Here is a 19385-nt window from a genome sequence, read left to right as displayed (position 1 = left end):
CCTGCAGCTTCTGGAGTTGCGTGCGAGACACGGTCCCCCAGATCGCAGAGCCGTACATCATGAACGGTCGGATCATTGTTCGATAAATTGTGAGTTTGTTCTTGATGGACATCTTACTTCGACGATTGACCAGCGAATTAAGCTGCCCTCGAACCATCTGACTGCGAGTTTTCGCGTGCTCGACTTGATTGTTGAACCGGAGGTGGTTATCGAATGAAATGCCGAGGTACCGGACCTCGTTTTTCCACGGGATGGGTAGGTCGAACATGACGATTTCGCCAACCGGACGGTGAAGACGCCGATGGGTGAAAAGAATCGCACTGCTTTTGTCTGGATTCACATCGATTCGCCAGAGGCGAAACCATGTCTCCAGACTCTCTACAGCCCTCTGAAACCGCTCCGTAATTGCTACGGGCGACCAGGAGCGCGTGAGAATTGCAGTGTCGTCTGCATACAGCGCGATCTTTGTTTGATCGGGCTTCGGAATGCCGGCAGTGAAGATTGCGTACAGAGTCGGTGAGAGCACCGAGCCCTGTGGGACGCTTGCCTTGATGTCGCGTTCCGCTGAGAAAAAATTCCCGATTTTCGCGTGAAAGTTTCGATTTTTGAGGAATGAATTGATCAATTTGACCATCGCCAGTGGCACGCCGGCAACGTGGAGCTTGTAAACAAGCCCGCCATGCCAGACTGTGTCAAAGGCTTTGGCCACATCGAGAAAAATCGCGCCGGTCAAATGCCGTTGACCGTTGCTTTTTGCAATGAATTCGGTAACGTGAAGGATTTGATCCGACGTCGAATGTTGGGGGCGAAATCCAAATTCTTCGTCAGGTAAGATTTGATTCTCGTTAGTCACTCTGACCAGACGGGTCAGAGTGACTTTTTCGAGAACTTATCCTATTGAAGATAGGAGACTGATCGGCCGATGATTGAGGGGAAATTTCGAATCTTTCCCGGGCTTCGGAATGAAAATGACGTTGGCCTTCTTCCATCGAGAAGGAAAGTGGCAGAGTCGCAGGCTGGCGTTGATTATTGTGGTCAAAGCGACGACAACTTTGTCCGGCAATAACTTCAACGCTTTGTTCGGAATGTTATCTGGTCCGGGTGTTTTTTTCACCTTGAGAGATCCGATAATTTTTCGGACCTCCGCCGGCGAAGTTGGTGTAGTGCTTGTTTCGGTTTGTCTCGACAGAATGTCTTTGACCTGGCGCTCGATTTGCTCGATGTGATCGACGTCGGCGTCCTCGATGTTCGGCCTGCATTGCAGTTCCAAACTGTCGGCTTTCTCCTCATTCGAAAAAACGAGTCCTCACGTACGGTGAATCGGTGGGAGTGGCTTTTTGTTTGAGCGGCGCGCTTTCGCCATTCCCCAGATCGAGTTGTCCTCTGCAGTGAGAGATTCGAGTTTTCTTTCCCATTGATCATTGCGATGATCAATGAGCGTGTACTTGACTTCATTGCTGAGACGATTCGCCACCCTCCTGTCGACGGCGTCGCCAGTCCGGTGAGCTAGGGGCCTCGCAAGATTTTTCGCACGAATGAGGTCAACGATCCATTGCGGTACATTGTTTTTGTTTTTGTGTCGCGGCTCGACCCGAATTCGAGTTGAGTGAGTGATCGCTATTGTGATTTTACGCTCCAGCGTGCCAGCTGCACGCTCGAGGTCGTCGACCGTCCGGATGCGGGGACCAGGTCCGTACTCGAGATTTTTTAATTCCGTAAAACGCGGCCAATTAATGTTTTGAACGTGTGCGTTGGGGTTTCTGTCGTTTGCCTCGTCACCGATATGCATCAGGACAGGCACGTGGTCTGAATCGAGCGCCTGAGAAGCGTGTGGTCGTAATTGAAACGGAACATTTTTGACGAGGTCTCGATTCTCACCGCAGTGGCTTCCAAGTTCTGGAGCACGGGAAGCGCGATCTGATAGTGTGGGAGTGTGCGGCGCACGTAAATGGCTGTTCCTCCTTCAGGACCGTGGGGACGGTCGCTGCGATACAATACATAACCCCGAATTTTGGGGTCCGCAATCTCGGCGTAAGGTTGGTCTCGCTGACCAACAAAGCGTCGAGTTTGTGATCGTCTGCGAAAATCTCCAGCTCGTTGCGAGAGTTTCGCAGACCGCGTGCATTATGAAATGCGATCTGCAGCGACCTCACTCTCCTCTCTTGTGCTGGCATTTAGCAACCAGAGAGGAGATTGGGGAGGAGAGCGAGCACTTCCCCAAGAATTTCATCCTTGGTGCTCGAGGACTGGATCGCGAGCAGAATGTCCATGAGGGCATTTCCGTTCGCGGCGGGTTTTTTGGCGTTCGCCGGGCGGGGGGTTGGGGGCACGGGCGCGGACGCGGGCTTTTTGGACGCCGTTGCGACCGCAAAGCTTTTTCCCGTGTTGGGCTTGTTCCCTGCATTCGGAGCTGGGGCTGATTGCCTGGCAGCTGCAGGGGGTTGTTGCCTTGAAGAGGCCTGACTGGAAGCGGGGGCGCGGTTTGAATTTTGACCCGGCTGGGGTTTGTTTCCCAGGTACCCACGTGGGAACCTGGGGCAGCCTCGGTAACTGGCAGTGTGGCCGCCGCCGCAATTGGCGCACCTCGCGGGGATTTCTTTGAACTTTTTGCAGTCCTTTGATTCATGTCCCTCGCCGCACTTCACGCACTTCGCGAGTGCGTGACAGTTCTTCTGGGAGTGGTGGAATTTTTGGCACCGATGACATTGTGCCGTTGACCCCTTCTTGTGGGGCCGCTCCACCGAGATTCTGAGGTGGCAAACCGTCCTCCAATCGAAGATTTGTCCCTTGTCCTTTGGCACTTCGACAAGTACCAACGGAAGGGGCAATTTTGACCTGCCTGAGATCATTCTGGTCACCTTGATTGATGCCAGAACTTGATCCACCAGGTCTGACTTGATGTCGTCGAGGCTGATCTCGACGGGGACCGTCCTCAGCACGGCTCTGAGGGTTTTCGCCTCGGGGAGAGCGAACGAGTGAAACGACACTCGTCTCTCCTCAAGGAGTCGCGTCAATGCGCGGAAGTCATCGACCGTGACCGGATTCACCCGGATGCCGTCGACACACGTTTCGGCCTTGCTGAAATTGATGCGCCGATGCGTAATCGCTTGAGCAAGACCGCTCCACTTTGACGCGTCCCGAACGATGATCGGCGGAATCTTGTTTGCGGCGGGCGGTTGGTTTCCCGCCACTTTTGGCGCTGGCTGCGAGTCCTGAGGGGTCTGGGCCATTTTGGTCTTTTTGACCTTTCGGGGGACCTCTGATGGAGGTTCCCTGTCGGGTCCTGAAGATTGGGGTTCGGGGAGAGGTGAGGGGTGGCGCTTTCTGTACCTGACCTCGACAAATGGAGCTCCGTTTGCAGGCTCGACTGTCTCCTTCACCGAGGTGGAAGGTTCGGCCTGGTCGGACTCTGGGGTTGGGGGTGTTGACGGTGAGACGTCAATTTCGGGATCGTCGTTATCGTCGTCCTCGGTGATGTGAGGGCGAACGTCAGATTTGGCGAGAAGTGTCAGGGTGTCGTCTCTCTCCTTGCGAAGAGTCACGACCAACTCCCTCAGCACCTGCAGCTCCTCCATCATCTGCTTCACGTCCCCCGGCGTGAGGTTCAGGTGGGGTGCCATCGTCCAGGTGACACTACACAAGGTTTAATTGTCTTTGTTTTGCAGAATTTGCTCAGAACTTCGGCCGACAAACGGCTTGGGTAACTGAGACTTCGCTCAGAGAACATTTATTATTAAATTTTGAAGCGTTCGGAGAAACACGTCTGGCTCGTACCAATACACAAGCGAGACCTTCGACCGGCCGGCGTCGACTATTTATCGGAAAGTTGGACCAAAAGCACGACGCAAACGGAGGACTCTCATTGGTCGGCCAATGGGAGAGCAGAGACGTGTCGAACAAAACCGGACGCGAACAGCGCCCGGTAACACTCTCCCAACTTCCGGAGGCCCAACTTCCGTAATCGTCGAAGCCGGCTTCAGCCGCTATCTCTTTATTTGCACACACAACATAATAAAGATAACAGGCACGAAACAAGAACAAAAACAAAAAGAAATGAACAAAACCTAAAACTAATGAACAACTTAAAACTAAAACAAACAATGAACGAACTTACAGCTAACTTACAACTAACACAACAACGGAACAACACTCACGCACACACAACACAGACGCGATGTTATCGTCCGGCCCGTTGGCGCCCCTGATATTCTTCGGCGTCGCGGCGTGTCGTCCTCGATCTTGTGGGGCCTGTCGCGGGCTGCAGGTTGTCCGACTTCGCGACGGGCCTCTGTAGGTCCCGGGAGCCGGAGCTGGACCTGGTGGACAACCTCCTCGATGGGGTTGGGCGACGATGCGGGAAGCGCAGCGACAGGGTTCCTCGTGATCGGGCCCCCCGATCGTCGTCTCGGTGCTTTTGTCGAGAGGCTGTCGCTGTGCCCGGACGGCACGTGAAAACCGCCACGAACCGCGACTCGCGCACAAACTGGGCACCCACCTGTCTCTGTCACGTCGAAGTCGATGTCCGTGGGCGCTCTGGTCCCAACCGTTGGCTCCTTCGGGCGGACGTGGAATCCGGTGACGCTGTGGGGGTTCGGGGACTCAGCCGCCCCGGAGACGTCCTTGTGGGGATGACCGACGGCTGGGGGACGGTAGCGTCCTCATGGATCCTCCCTCGACGTGCAGGCTGGGGGTTGAGGGAGCCAGGCGTCTCGACGGTGGTCCGGCAACTCACCAACTCCGAGATGGGGATGTGTGGGCTGGCTGTCGGGACGAACGGCGACCGGAGACAGCGATGGAAGCTGCCTGGACTCCTGCTGGTGCTGGTGCGGCGGTGATGCCGATGTTGTGGTGCTGGGGCTCCTCTCCCTCTAGGGGACTGGTTCGGCTCCGTCCTGGAGCTGGGCATGTTGGGCAGCTGGGGCAACAGCTGACCCGCAGCGTCTTCGAAGAAGAGGTCAATTCTTCGAGCGACGGGAACGGCTCCTGGTGCCATCCGGGACGTGGACACCGGTCGAAGAAATGAGCTCTCCGGGCACAATGCCGGAAGGGCCCCACGTTGGGCGCCATTATGTTACCACAATGGGAGAGCAGAGACGTGTCGAACAAAATCGGACGCGAACAGCCCGGTAACAGTTGGTACCCCCGTGAGGGCGGAGTCTCCGTTAATACTCGCGACACCGCTGAGCGGGCAGCGCTTAAGTGAGGACCCAACAAACGGATAAAAGCAACCAACGGCGGTCGTACTGGCTTGGCGGATGAGTTCCGATCTTGCCTTTGTGAGAGACGGTCGTGATTTGTCGAGTGCACGTCAAGGCGATTGTTTGGTGTTAGTTGTGCTGTGCAGCGTTCCTGTGCCGAGACCGGTGTTCAGTCCTCGGTCCGCACGGTTTACGCTTATATGTGCAGTGCTGCGCTCGAGCCCGGTCATTCGACCAAATAATTCCTCGAGTGAGGACCTCATTGGCGGAAGTGTCGTTCTTCGGCATTTTCGCCAATTATGCACAACGACGCCGTGCTTTTGCACAGACATTTCCCCACAATTTTTTAGGCGCCTGAAATGGCAACAGAGGTCCCAACCTTTGTCCAGCTTTCGCAGGAGGACCTGCAGAAGCTGCTCGACGAGGTGGCGGCGCTGAGACAGGAGGTACTCATTTTCCGCCTAGAGAAGGAAGAGCACCACCAGTACCTCGGATACGAGAATCCACGTTCTCGAGGTGGGACAGAAGGTGACCGATGTCTCCCCCCCCCCCCCCCCCCCCGAACTCACCACCCCCAGCAAACCCGGAGCAGGCCGAACCTTCCATCGAGATGGAGGAGGTAGTCGAGTCTGCACCGGAGCCCCCCTTCAAAGAAGTCAGAGGTAGGTACAGAAAGCGCCGTACCTCTCCTTCCACCCCCCAGGTCCAGACGGTCAAGCCTGGTTCCAGCAGGGAGCCTCCATCAGCGGAGGCACCCAAGAAGGCCAAAAACGGCAATCCCCCGGCCCCTCAGGCCCAGCCTCCCCGGTCCGCGCCCGCCAAACCAGTAGCGCAGCAAAAGCCCCCGGCGGAGAGCAAAATTCCGCCAATCATCATTCGAGACGCGTCAAAGTGGCCGTCAATTTCCAGCGGCATGCAAGCCAGACGCATCGCCTTCACGAAGGCGAAACCTTGCGTGGACGGTATCCGGGTGAATCCGGGTACCTCCGATGATTTCCGGGCCCTGACCCTCCTGCTCGAGGAGAGGAACGTCCCCTTCCACTCTTTCGCTCTCCCCGAGGCGAAAACGCTCAGAGCCGTTCTGAGGGAAAATCACGAAACGTGAAGTGAACATGAAATTCTCGTATCCAGAGAAAATTTATTAATTTTAAAATTAACAATAAACGAAAAAAAAAGACCAAGATTTCCGTCAGCTGTGTCATAAACGGAGACCGGCGGAAACAAATTCTCGCCTCCCACCACTTTAGTGTAGCGGCTTGGCAGCAATGAGTTCGCCAAATCAATTGTTTGAGCGAAATGTGAAAATTTTGTTTGTGGAAAACAGCAAAAAATAAAATAATACCTATTTGTGTATTAAGATCGCAAAGTGGCGGCTGGTCAGGGTAGGCAAGGTAGGCACCACCGCCTAACGTTCGAAATTTAGAAAGATATTTTTTTTATTTTAATACTGTCACGTAGGTATACTGTATTAATTTTAATTCTCATTTTCATCGGATCTTTTTGTAACTTTTCTAATGAAGTGCGAAATAAGTTGTGTTTTATTTTCCACTACGACAATTACAAAGTAAAAAGCTAAGCGATCTTACGCGAAATCAATGATTGACGTGTTGATATTCACAACAAAATAGGATTTCAGGCGATTTCTTCGTTCGCCTCCGCCGCTTTTCGTGAGCACACGTGAAAAACGTATCGTGCTCGGCTAATTTCAACTTTATGGCAAGTTTGCTTTAGTCAAGGTTGTTTACCTTACAGTATTTTTGATTTTTTGGAGACCTAATTAATACTTTGTATATAACGACGTTATATGCAGTTCGATAGAAATGAACAAGAACGCAGGGAAATTCTTAGCATGAATCGCTCCACACCGAATATTAATATTCTGTCTTGGCCCATGTTTACTTTTATCTACCGCAAAACAAAATGTTCGGATTTGTCAGGGGTATTCTGATTTAAAAAAATTTGTCAACGAGCGTAAAAAAGCATGAATCATCGGAAAAACATTTGACGAATATTTTAAGTCTCAAACGTTTGGAAAATAATGCAACAACAATTAAAGATGCTCTCACTGAACATAGTGCTCTGTCGATTAAATTGTACAATGAAGAAGTTCGGAAAAACCGAATTTTATTATCGTATTTAATTGACGTCACAGTTACTTTGGCGAAACAGGAGCTCGCTTTTCGAGGGCATGATGAAAAAGACAGACGAATCAATTTGATATATAAAACCTAACAGGAACGGCTGGTCCATGAGGTCATTTGGGTAATGACCCCCTAAAAAATAAAGGTTTTAAATAAAAAAAATTTTGCTTGCGCCGATTTGCGATCTACAATCGCAACTATCACTGCTACATATTATGTTATTTCAACCAAATCAGAAACTAATTATTCACTTAAAAGTACAATAATTACTTACAGTTTTTGAAAAGTAAGTGCAATGTTTTTTGTAAAAACACAAACAACACCGTCACAAACTGACACAACAATTCTTTTTATATTGTCAAATGCATCGAATGAAGGAAAACGAATTTTTGTTTTTTCTCAACACAAAATTGAATAATGTTTCTTGTTCGCTCGTCGAATAAAAAAATTATTTTCTCGAAAAGTATACGGGCTACCGACTTAATTCTTTTTTTAAAAACTTTTCCAATAGTTACATTTGAATTTATTAATATGTAATTTTTTTCAAAACTATCGAGCCTTTCTTTGAAAAATTTTCAATTCACAATTCACTGTTGGAAGCGCTGTACTTTTTAGTATAAATACGTATACGAAAAATTAAAATAATAGTTGAATTAACACATCGTTAAATGTTACGAGAAACATAGTTGTTCAATCTTTACCTCCCTCTACCCCGACTTAGTGGTGCCGGACCCTTTCGGCTACCTGCACTTGTACAAAACCGAAATATTTGTAGAATTTAGACACTTGTAAATAGAGATTCGTAGAAGCCACACGTCTTTTATTCAGTCCATTGATTCGTTCTCTGTTTATCAGTCACTTGTTCAAAAACGCTTGAACATATTTTTTGGTCCTTCGAGCCGGATGTAACGTCGCGCAATTGGATTAATCCATCGACGTATTATCCGTGTGCAATTTGCAACATCGCAAATATCGGCGCCATCAAGTGCATATCAGTGTCGCCTCAAGACATCAACATCGAGTGTCATCATCTCCAGACCAGGACGACAACTCCAATCAACATTGTAGTCTCCACATCAGGACGACAACTCCAATCAACACCGCAGTCTCCACATCAGGACGACAACTTCATCAGCATTGTCAACAAAGGTCAGTCCTTCTTTCTTATATCCTTCCATACCAGTATAAAGCTAGTGCAAGGTCAAAGGATCACAAAATTTGACAATCATTCAATTTACTAGTTACGTAATACATATTCAAAATGGTAGCAGACTTGAAATCTCTAAAAGCAAGGCGCGGTAACATCAAGGGTCGTCTCACACGATTTTCGAATTTTTTCAAAGATCAAGAAAACACGAACAAATTTAGTGAAATTAAACGTCGGTTGCAAAGCGTAACTTCATGTTTAACCGAATTCGAGGAAGTGCATTCACAAATTCAAGAGTTAGATGCGACCCAAGCTACGGAAGTCGAGTTAATAGATTTTGAAAATGAATATTACAAGGTAATTAGTGAGGCCGATACCATAATCAATGATCACCAGGCCGCATTTCATTCGTCCCAGGTAAAACTCCCAGATATTCAGTTGCCATTGTTTTCGGGGTTATTTACGGAATGGGTTACGTTCAAAGACACATTTTTAAATCTGATACATAACAACAACTCATTATCAGGTGTACAGAAATTTCATTATTTGCAATCTAGTCTGACAGGCGAAGCACGACAAAACATTGAACATCTAACAATTTCCAACGAAAATTACGCCACAGCTTGGCAAATTTTATCAAATCGTTACGAAAATAACAGATTAATCATTCATCACCACATACGGGCAATTTTCAATCTTTCAGCGATTAGTAAAGATCCGAAATCGCTACGACAATTATTGCAAACGGCCACAATGCATTTGAAAGTTCTTAATTCATTAAACCGTCCTACAAATCATTGGGACGATTTATTGGTTCACATCATTACATCCAAATTTGATCAAATCACAATTCTTGCTTGGGAATCTTCATTAACAAATGAAATTCCTACATATCAACAACTTGAAGATTTCATGACGCAACGGTGTCAAACATTAGAATCATTGCAAGTAACGAGTTTAGATTTAAACGCACAAAAATCAGATTCCAAATCAAAACATTTTTCAAATCCTCCTACGAAAACGATCGTTGCTACAACGTGCTGCTTTTGTAAAAAATCTCATAATTTATATCACTGCAAAGATTTCCTATCATTGACAATTCCACAAAGAATCAGTGAAATTAGGAAACTAAAACTATGCACAAATTGCTTGCGAGAGTCTCATAAAGTCGAATCATGTACATCAAGCACCTGCCGCAAATGCTCAAGAAAACACAACACACTTCTACATATTGAGACAAATGACAGCGACAGAAATCAAATTTCACCTTCCGTTTCTAGTACATCCAGTCATTGTTCGTATCTAAAGGCACAGGACGTCATCTTGTCTACGGCCTTAGTGAAAGTTTTTGATTGCAACGGCAAACCCTTACAATTAAGAGCGTTACTGGATTCCGGATCACAGTCGAGCTTCATAACGGAATCTATTGCTGACAAATTAAAACTTTCGTTCACTCATATAAATGTGCCAGTAACGGGAATAAATGAAAGCATCAGCACAGCGAAAAAATTGGTAGAACTCAAAATCCATTCAAACATAACAACATTTTCCGCAACACTAACATGTTTAGTTTCAAAAAAAATAACAGAAAGACTACCAATTGTATCAATAAATTTGTCTAACTTCACGGTACCTCCCAACATCAAATTGGCCGATCCAAAATTCAATGTGTCTTCCGAAATTGACTTGCTCATTGGCAGCGACCTATTTTGGTCATTATTATCAGTTGGGCAAATTGCAGCCAATCGCAAGGGTCCAATATTTCAGAAGACACAATTGGGTTGGATAGTTGGAGGTCACAATTATAGTTGGAAAAACCCAACGGCGGTTTGCACGTTTTCCCAAGTCGAAAACGACATTCAGAAATTTTGGCAAATTGAACAATTTGACACGGGTTCAGGTGTAATAAAATCTGCCGACAATATTTGCTGCGAGCAACAATACCGGGAGTCTGTCTGTCGCCAACCAAATGGTCGTTTTATGGTTAAATTACCCTTAACTCAGAAAAGGCCGGTCCTGGGTGAAAGCCGACAGGCAGCAATAAAACGACTTAAGGCGGTAGAGCACAAATTTTCAAAAGATCCCAAATTGAAAGCGGATTATACCGCCTTCATGAACGAATACCTGAAATTGTCGCACATGCAGATCATAAACGACAGGTTGGAGCCGGACAATTGTTACTATCTGCCGCACCATCCGGTATACAAACGTAACGACAATCAATCGGCAATTCGGGTGGTTTTCGACGGTTCTGCGAAAAGCACCAACGGTCTGTCATTAAACGATAACTTGCTCACGGGAGAAATGCTTCAGGAGGAATTATTCGCGATATTGACCAGATTTCGTACACACCAGTATGTTCTAACTGCAGACATCGCGAAAATGTACCGAATGATTGACATTCACCCGGAACATCGCGATTATCAAAGGATCGTGTGGAAGTTCAGTCCAGAGGAACCAATCAAAACGTATCAATTAAATACGGTTACCTACGGGATGACGTCATCACCATTCCTTGCAATTCGGACGTTACAAGAATTAGCGCGAAGCGAAGCCAAAAATTTTCCTAACTCGTATAAAATGATTTTGCGGGACTTCTATGTCGATGATTTACTAACCGGGTCGTCAACAGTAGAAGAATTACACAAAATTCGCGATGATGTCACTGAAATTTTACGTAGGGGTGGTTTTGAGCTACGCAAATTTCGAACAAATGAACCACAACGGAATAAATCAGAAAAACAAGAATTATTATCTCTTGCACCCCAAACAAACAAAAAAACATTAGGGTTATTGTGGGACAATCAACATGATGTCATTACCTTTGCATACAATGACATGTCGATAAGTCGTAAAATAACCAAACGCACTGTGCTCAGCACTATTTCCCATTTATTTGATCCCATCGGATTAATTACCCCAGTAACGGTCACAGCCAAAATTATTTTACAAAGAATTTGGTCACTCAAGTTAGATTGGGATGAATCTCTCCCTCTCGATCTGCATACCACATGGGTTGCATTTCTAAGGGATTTCCAATTTATTAATCAGGTCCAAATACCGAGGAAAATCATCAGTGATCGGTATCCTGTCAACATGCAGATTCACGGGTTTAGCGATGCCAGTCAATTGTCATACGGGGCATGTGTCTATCTTCGATGCACCATGGTTGACGGTACACACAGTTCGAATTTAATTTGTTCAAAAAACAGAGTGGCGCCGTTACGTCCAACAACGATACCACGATTGGAATTATGTGCAGCCGTTTTGTTGATACAATTAATATCAAAATTAAAGATAACATTAAATTTGCCCATCTCCAAATATTCTTACTGGACAGATTCTCAAATTGTGATTGCATGGATAAAAACTGAACCACACAAATTAAAAACATTCATTGCTAATCGCACATCAAAAATTCAGGAATCAAGCGACATGTCAGATTGGTCATATACCGGGACATTTTTTTAACTCTGAACATAGTCCATACATATTCCCTATGTTCAATTTTAAAAAACACAGATCAATGCATTGTGAGTTGCTATGGAACCAACTATACCGAACACCAGAGATTTTGAAATAATGTTAAAAATTGTTCCGATTGATGAAATTGGTCTATCATGTGTTGCATTGGAAATGTCACGCACATTTCTAATGCTCTGATTGGCATAGAATAACTGCATTATGTGTATTTCTTCTTCAAACAACTTGACCATTTTGTTAAACTGTCAAGTACTTTTTTTCGTTACCTTGGTTACGTGATTACATACATGCATTGACCTGTGTTTTTTAAAACTGAACATAGGGAATAAGTATGGGCTATGTTCAATGTTAAAAAAATGTCCCGGTATAAACACGAAACAAAATCCTGCAGACATACTGTCGCGTGGGATGTCGCCAAAAGGTTTACATGAATCACATTTGTGGTGGAATGGACCCAAGTTTTTAAGTGAGCATGAGTTACAATGGCCAACTAAAGAAAGTACATCAATTCAAAATTTACCAGAAGTAAAGCCAATTTGTTGCGTAAACAACTTAGCAAAATTTGAATTACTAACCAAGTTTTCTTCATTCACAAAATTGATTAGGGTTTTCGCATATTGTCTACGTTTCATACACAACAGCCGCAAAGAAAATTGTGACAAATTCACAGGCTATTTGTCGTGTAGTGAGTTACAGCATTCGCATGACTTAATAGTAAAATTCACTCAACAAGAAGCATTTCATTCAGACATGCACAATCTTCGAAAATCGAGTAGGTTATCTCAGGACAGTAAATTAATATCTCTAAATCCATTTATTGATAAAAAGGGCCTATTGCGCGTGGGGGGAAGGTTACGTCACGCACCCATCACCTACGAACAAAAACATCCGCTAATTTTACCAAAAAATCATCACATAACACAGTTAGTCATCAATTACGTTCATCTTTCAAATTTACATGCTGGTTGTCAAGCCACCTTAGCCGCAGTTCGAAACAAGTACTGGCCAATATCAGGTAGAGACTCTGTGCGTATGTCAATTCACAAATGCATAACGTGCTACAGGGTTAAACCGATCACTTATCAACAATTGATGGGAGATTTACCTGGAACGCGCGTCCGACCTGTACGTCCCTTTAATTGTAGCGCAGTCGATTATGCTGGGCCTTTTATACTGAAAAATGGTCACGGCCAAACCAACAGAAAAATCAAGGGTTATATTGTTGTTTTTGTGTGTTGCGCCACAAAAGCGGTTCACCTAGATTTGGTTTGTGATTGCACTACAACCTCATTTTTAAACGCTTTAAAAAGGTTCATTGCACGACGTGGTAAGGTAGCAACCATCATTTCAGATAATGCAAAAAACTTTGTCGGTGCTGACCGAGAATTAAAAGATTTTCAGAATTTAATAAAATCACAACATTTTCAAAATCAAGTCATTAATGTGTTAGCAAACGACAATATCACATGGAAATTTTTACCACCGCGAGCTCCTCATTTTGGAGGTTTACATGAGGCTGCAGTCAAGTCAATGAAGTACCATTTGAAACGTATCACAAAAAATGTCACTTTCAATTTCGAGGAAATGTACACTCTTTTGACCATGATCGAAGCGTGCCTCAATTCCCGTCCTTTGTCACCTCTGTCCAGTGATCCGTCAGATTTACAAGCCTTAACCCCTGGACACTTCCTTATTGGTGAACCTCTGACCGCACCAGCAGAGCCAGACATTTTAGACATCAAATCAACACGATTGTCCAAGTACCAACACCTGGAACAAATGAGACAACACTTTTGGAAGCGATGGTCCGCTGAGTACAGGACTCAGCTCCAGCCTCGGACTAAATGGTGTTCGACCAGCAGCAACACTCCTCAATTAGGAACACTAGTCCTCATCAAGGAGGATAATGCACCGCCACTCCAGTGGCCGATGGGCCGCATCATGGAACTTCACCCAGGAGCCGACGGATTGGTTCGTGTAGTGACAGTGAAAACTATGCGTGGTGTGTTAAAAAGGCCTCTCACGAAAATTTGCGCGTTACCAATCGAGTGCTAGTGTTCGGTTCATTCATCCACACAAACTGAATTGTTCCAATAATTATGTAATCATTTCATTTTTTGTCATTTCTCAGCTTGTTATTGTTATTTTGTTTACATATCTCACATTTGTTTCCTTTTACATCGATGCATGTATTGTATAATATGTACCTACTTTTTTATTGTACTTAATTCATTCATTTATTTAAGGACTATGCCTTAACGGGGGGAGCAATGTTCAATCTTTATCTCCCTCTACCCCGACTTAGTGGTGCCGGACCCTTTCGGCTACCTGCACTTGTACAAAACCGAAATATTTGTAGAATTTAGACACTTGTAAATAGAGATTCGTAGAAGCCACGCGTCTTTTATTCAGTCCATTGATTCGTTCTCTGTTTATCAGTCACTTGTTCAAAAACGCTTGAACAATAGTTTTTTGGATTACACAGCAAAATCTTGGAATTTCAGTCCGATATTACTCCATTGAGTCTTTGGACTCACAAATAAATACCTCGAAAAGCCGACAAACATCTGTCTAGAACTTTTCTAGTAACCAGAGGGTATCGTAAACGACCCGTGTTTACACCTCTTTCGTGAAAGTGACCGACCGCCGGCGCCGCTCGATTTCGTCATAAATCTCAGCTAAATTTTACACTTCAACGTCAAATTCCATTTGATCTTGTGTAGTGCACATTTTATTACGGGTTATTGAAATAAAAATTGTGTGGTAAGTACGAGATGGTGAGATAAAAAACAAAACAAAAAAATTGCATCTTGCCATCCAAGTCCCGATTCAAGCATTCCGTCGACGTCTAAGCCGGTCTGCAGTTGCACCCTCTCTCTCTTTCACGCGATTTGTGTTTCCAACAAACCCCCCACGGGTACGGTGACACGATAATTGACAAGTCTGTCATACAGCCCTACCATTTAAAACCTTTATTCTCTTCGTTTTAAAAATAGTTTCGCATGGTTTTTCTCTCTTCTCGTTTTACAATGGTCCAGTGACTAATAAATGAGTGTTGTGTTATGAGTTTGTTCGAGCTCAAAAAAACGTGGTTCGAAATTGTTTAACGTTTAACGAATGGTAAGTTATTCTAGTTTTTATGTTGGTCTTAACGTGTTAGGGGCTAAGAATACAACATTGTCTGTCCATTATAACATACAACTGATATGTTGAATTCAGATCTCTAATTAATTAAAAACCAAAAAAATAAAGCAGCAGTCAAAGTGGCATGTACGCGTAACCTAATATATTTTTTTTGACATTAAAAGATCGCCGTCTTCCTCGTCGCACTTACGACATTTGCATATGTTATCTTTGTTAAACTCACGGAAGGAATATAATGAACTTGGTTTTCCCGAACGGTCGGTCACCCGTCCAAGTGCTGACCGCTGCCCGCGTGGCTTACCTTCGGTGATCGAACGACAACCATTACCGTTTGACGAGTTTTTATTCTGCAATTGTTTACAATAAATCGACAAAAAAAATTGTTTGTTTTCTTAATTATCTAGTACTTAAAGCTATGAATTTACATGATACGGGTCTGTGCATGTTTCCGGATACCTGCACGAAAAACAAATCTGTTTGGTCGTTGCTATGGATTTCAAAAAAAAAAAAAACAAAAAGTGTTGGGGGGCAACGGCACGCGGTGTTCCCAAGCGGTCACCCATCCAAGTACTGACCGCGCCCGACGTTGCTTAACTTCGGTGATCGGACGAATATAGAATAGAATAGAAAGAGGCTTTATTTGTCTTAATATGCATTACAAAAATACAGCGATTTATGTGTAATTATTTATCTTCCAGGCTCCTGCCAATTGGCTTATCCTAGGATCGTGAACGATATTGCTCACATGAGCGTTTCAATGTTGTGAGGACGCAGCCTCGTTCTTCTTTCAAATTTACCTGTTTGGTTGCAAAGGAAAAGCTAACCTTTTATTTTTCATTTTGAACTAACCTAACCTACCCTATGCACTATCCTACTTAGCCTAGTAATTTACACTATGTACATGGGCGGGGCTTTGACGGGAAGAAGGAGGGGGGGTGGGGGAACATGTTGGGCGGTGCCCTTTATTTATTGGTTGTTTACTTTGAGTGAGTGGGCAGAGTCAGAGGCTCGCCATTTTCTATTTACAGTTGTTGTCATTTTGTTCTCATTGGAATTTACGGCCTGTGAATCTCATGATTCCTTTGCATGACGCGGTCATAGCGCAGGTGGGGGGGACCTATTTGCTGTTTTTAATGTGGGTGTTTGATCAGAGGATGTGCTGGTGAATTAATTTATGTTTGGTCCTGTTTATATTGAGTTTGTTTAATTCATTGTCATTCGGGGTTTTGATTAGTTGTATGGAATTTTTGTGAAAGAATTTTTCTGCCTGGGCTAGGATGAAGTTTTTGATAGTGGGTAATTCGGAGATGTCTCTAAGATATTGCGTATTGGTGTACCGGGGCGCGTTGTGTATTAATCTTAGACATTTATTTTGAAATACTTCAAGCGGTTGAAGAGCATAATCGGAGAGGTGTGACCACACGGGGGCAGCGTATGTTACGATAGGTCTTAATAATGCTTTGTAAATTATTATTTTGTTTTTCACATTTAACTTACTGTTTCTTTTGATTAATGGGTAGATTTTTCTGATTGCGTTGTTTGCTTTCACTAGTTTGGTTTTGACGTTCTCTTTAAAATTTAGTCTGGCGTCAAGTGTGATGCCAAGGTAATTGACTTTTGTTGTTGGATTGATTTTGTGTTTATTTATTTTAAGAGGGGTAAAAATCTTAATGTTCGTTTTCTTTCTAGTGAAGATTATCAGTTCCGTTTTGGGTTCGTTTAGTTTCAGCTTCCAATCCTCAAAGTATTGGGACAGTAAGTTGATGTGCAGCTGGTTTTGCAGAAGCGCGGCTTGGGCGTAATAAGAATGAGCATATATTGCCGTGTCGTCAGCATAGAGGGCAAGATTTGTTTTGAAGAATTCGGGGGTATCGTGTATGTAAAAATTAAATAGGGATGGGCCAAGTACAGAGCTTTGGGGCACTCCTGCTTCTATTAATTTTTCAGATGATAGTTCATTATTAATTTTTACTTTTATTCTTCGGTTAGTTAGGTATGAATTTAGTAACTTAATGAAGTTGGGGTTGATCCCAGCTACGTGCATTTTGTACAAAAGACCTTTGATCCACACACGATCAAAGGCCTTTTCCAGATCTAGCAAGGTGAGGACAGTGTTCTTATCTTTGTTGAAGTTGATTAGCACGTCATTGCAAATTCTGGCGAGTTGATGGGTCGTACTGTGGTAGGTTTTGAATCCAAATTGGCACTCTTGGTCGATGTTATGGTCAGCTAGTTGGTCCTTTAGTCTTCTGTGAATTATTTTTTCAAGGATTTTTGATATCGAGTTTAGAAGACTAATGGGCCTGTAGCTTTCGACTTTTTTGGGATTTTTGCCTGTTTTGGGGATCGGAATTACTATCGCAGTTTTGTACTGTTTGGGGAAATAATTTAACTTCAGTGCTCCGTTTATGAGATAAGTTAGCTGCACCTTCGCTTTCCTTGACATTCTTTTAATTACTACGTTGTCTACGGAGTCTTCGCCTGTAGCCTTGTTGTTTTTCAATTTATGTAAGATGCCACCGACCTCGCGTGGGTTCGTAATGACGTTTTTAATGTATTCATGATTGAGGCTAGTTTGTCGGTTTATTGTTTTATTTATTATTGCTTTGATTTTCAGTTGTTTGGGGTTGCTTGCAGTACTGTTGTTGTGAACACCCTGAAAGTAGCTTGCGAGGCACTCGGTTTTTTGCTCGTCGCTGATGGCTTCTATATTGTTGCTGTCGGTGATCGGGGGGATTTCACTTCGTTTTTTCGTGCGGGAGCTTGCCAATTTCCACAAGGTGTTATCGTTGGTTTTCGCGTTTCTTAGCAATTTATCCCATTGGGCGTTTTTATGATTGGCAAGCTCCGTTTTGATTACGCGATTGAGGTTCTGGAATTGGTATTTATAATTGTTGTTTCCGGTTCTTTGATACTTTTTTCTCGCTTTGTTGCGGTCTTTGATTATTTCAATTATTTCACTTGGGATGTCACTTTTGTCCGGATTGGCTTTGAGTGTCTTTGCGTGCTTGTCGCGGGCGCGTAACACTGCCGTTGTGAATTTAACTATTTCGGCGTCCAGTTCCTCAATTGTTTTTATATTTGGATTGGTCTCTATTAGTGAATCTAGTGTTTCTCGGAAGCTCTTCCAGTTGGTGTTCTTATAGCTTGTTATAAATTTGTCGAGATTTTGTCTCGGTACGTCTTTTATTAGCATTTCCACTGGGTAGTGGTCCGATGGCAGGTCATGTATTGTTGTCGCAGCAGTGTAGTTTGTTATGTTTTTCACTAAGAAAAAGTCTATTGTCGAGGGGTTTGAGTTGTTGCTTGGGTGGTGGGTGTGGTCAGTCGGGTAATTGATATCGATGTTGTTGCTGTCAATGAAATTTTTCAGCGTGGTACCGTTCATGTTGTTATAATTGTTTCCCCAATCAGTGTGCTTTGAGTTAAGGTCCCCGGCTATAATTAAATTGTTGTGTGCACTGTAAATTTTGCCTAAACTGTTCCGTTTGAATTTATTTACCGGACGGTTATAAACAGCTACAACCGTTATATTATTAGAAAGTTTTATGGCAGTGCATTCAACTTCGTTTGCAGGTAGCTGGGCTTTGCTGTAGGGGATGCCGCGCTTTACAAAAATCGCTACACCGCCTCCCCGCGTGTCAGTGTTTCGTTCCTTCCGCATTATGCTATACCCTTTTATCAATAACTTGTCAGATTTTAGGAGTTTTGTTTCAGTAATGGCCATTATGTCCACGTCATGCAGTTTGAGGAATACTTTGAGTTCATTGAGTTTACCTAAAATTCCGTTGGCGTTCCAGGTGACGATTTTCAACTTTTTCTGCTTGCTTACTTGAGGAAGGCCGGCTGATCCAGGGATAGTAGCACCTTCATGATTTCTACGGTGCTGGTGTTTTCGGTTATTGCTTCATTCAGGGTCCTCAGTGATTGCAACAGCTTGCCGAGGTCAATTTTTTCCTTCAGTTTCTTTACTTCGTCGCATATTTGGATAAATATGTTGACGTCTCCCATCAGCCCTGGATCTGTTGCGTTATTTGCGGTGGCGGACTGGGCCGCGACTTCCTCGGCGTGTCTTGCTCTGATGGTTAGCATGTGGGCGGCGGCGGGGTTGCGGTTCCCTTCGTCTCCATTTCTTTGTGTCGTCCATGCGTTTTTTGTTGGTACTGGCGCCGGCACGTATTTATTGCTTTGTCGTGTTGTTTTTTGGACGAGGTCTGTTTTGTTTTTCACCATTAATTTTTTCCTGGCAATGTATATTTCGCATTCGGTGCT

General features: G+C 44.4%; 1 protein-coding gene across 1 annotated transcript; it reads left to right on the top strand.

The window, feature by feature from the left end:
* The first annotated feature begins 9195 nt into the window (after window positions 1–9195).
* On the top strand, window positions 9196–12750 carry LOC138133116 (uncharacterized). The gene has a single exon (XM_069050920.1). It carries the CDS (start codon window positions 9240–9242, stop codon window positions 11955–11957), a length of 2718 nt encoding a protein of 905 aa, XP_068907021.1. The 5' UTR covers window positions 9196–9239; the 3' UTR covers window positions 11958–12750.
* The last annotated feature ends 6635 nt before the right edge of the window (window positions 12751–19385 follow it).

The sequence above is a fragment of the Tenebrio molitor genome, chromosome 6, assembly GCF_963966145.1.
Source record: "Tenebrio molitor chromosome 6, icTenMoli1.1, whole genome shotgun sequence".
Lineage (NCBI taxonomy): Eukaryota > Metazoa > Arthropoda > Insecta > Coleoptera > Tenebrionidae > Tenebrio > Tenebrio molitor.
Note: the sequence above shows the minus strand (reverse complement) of the source record. Positions and strands in the feature narration are given on the sequence as shown.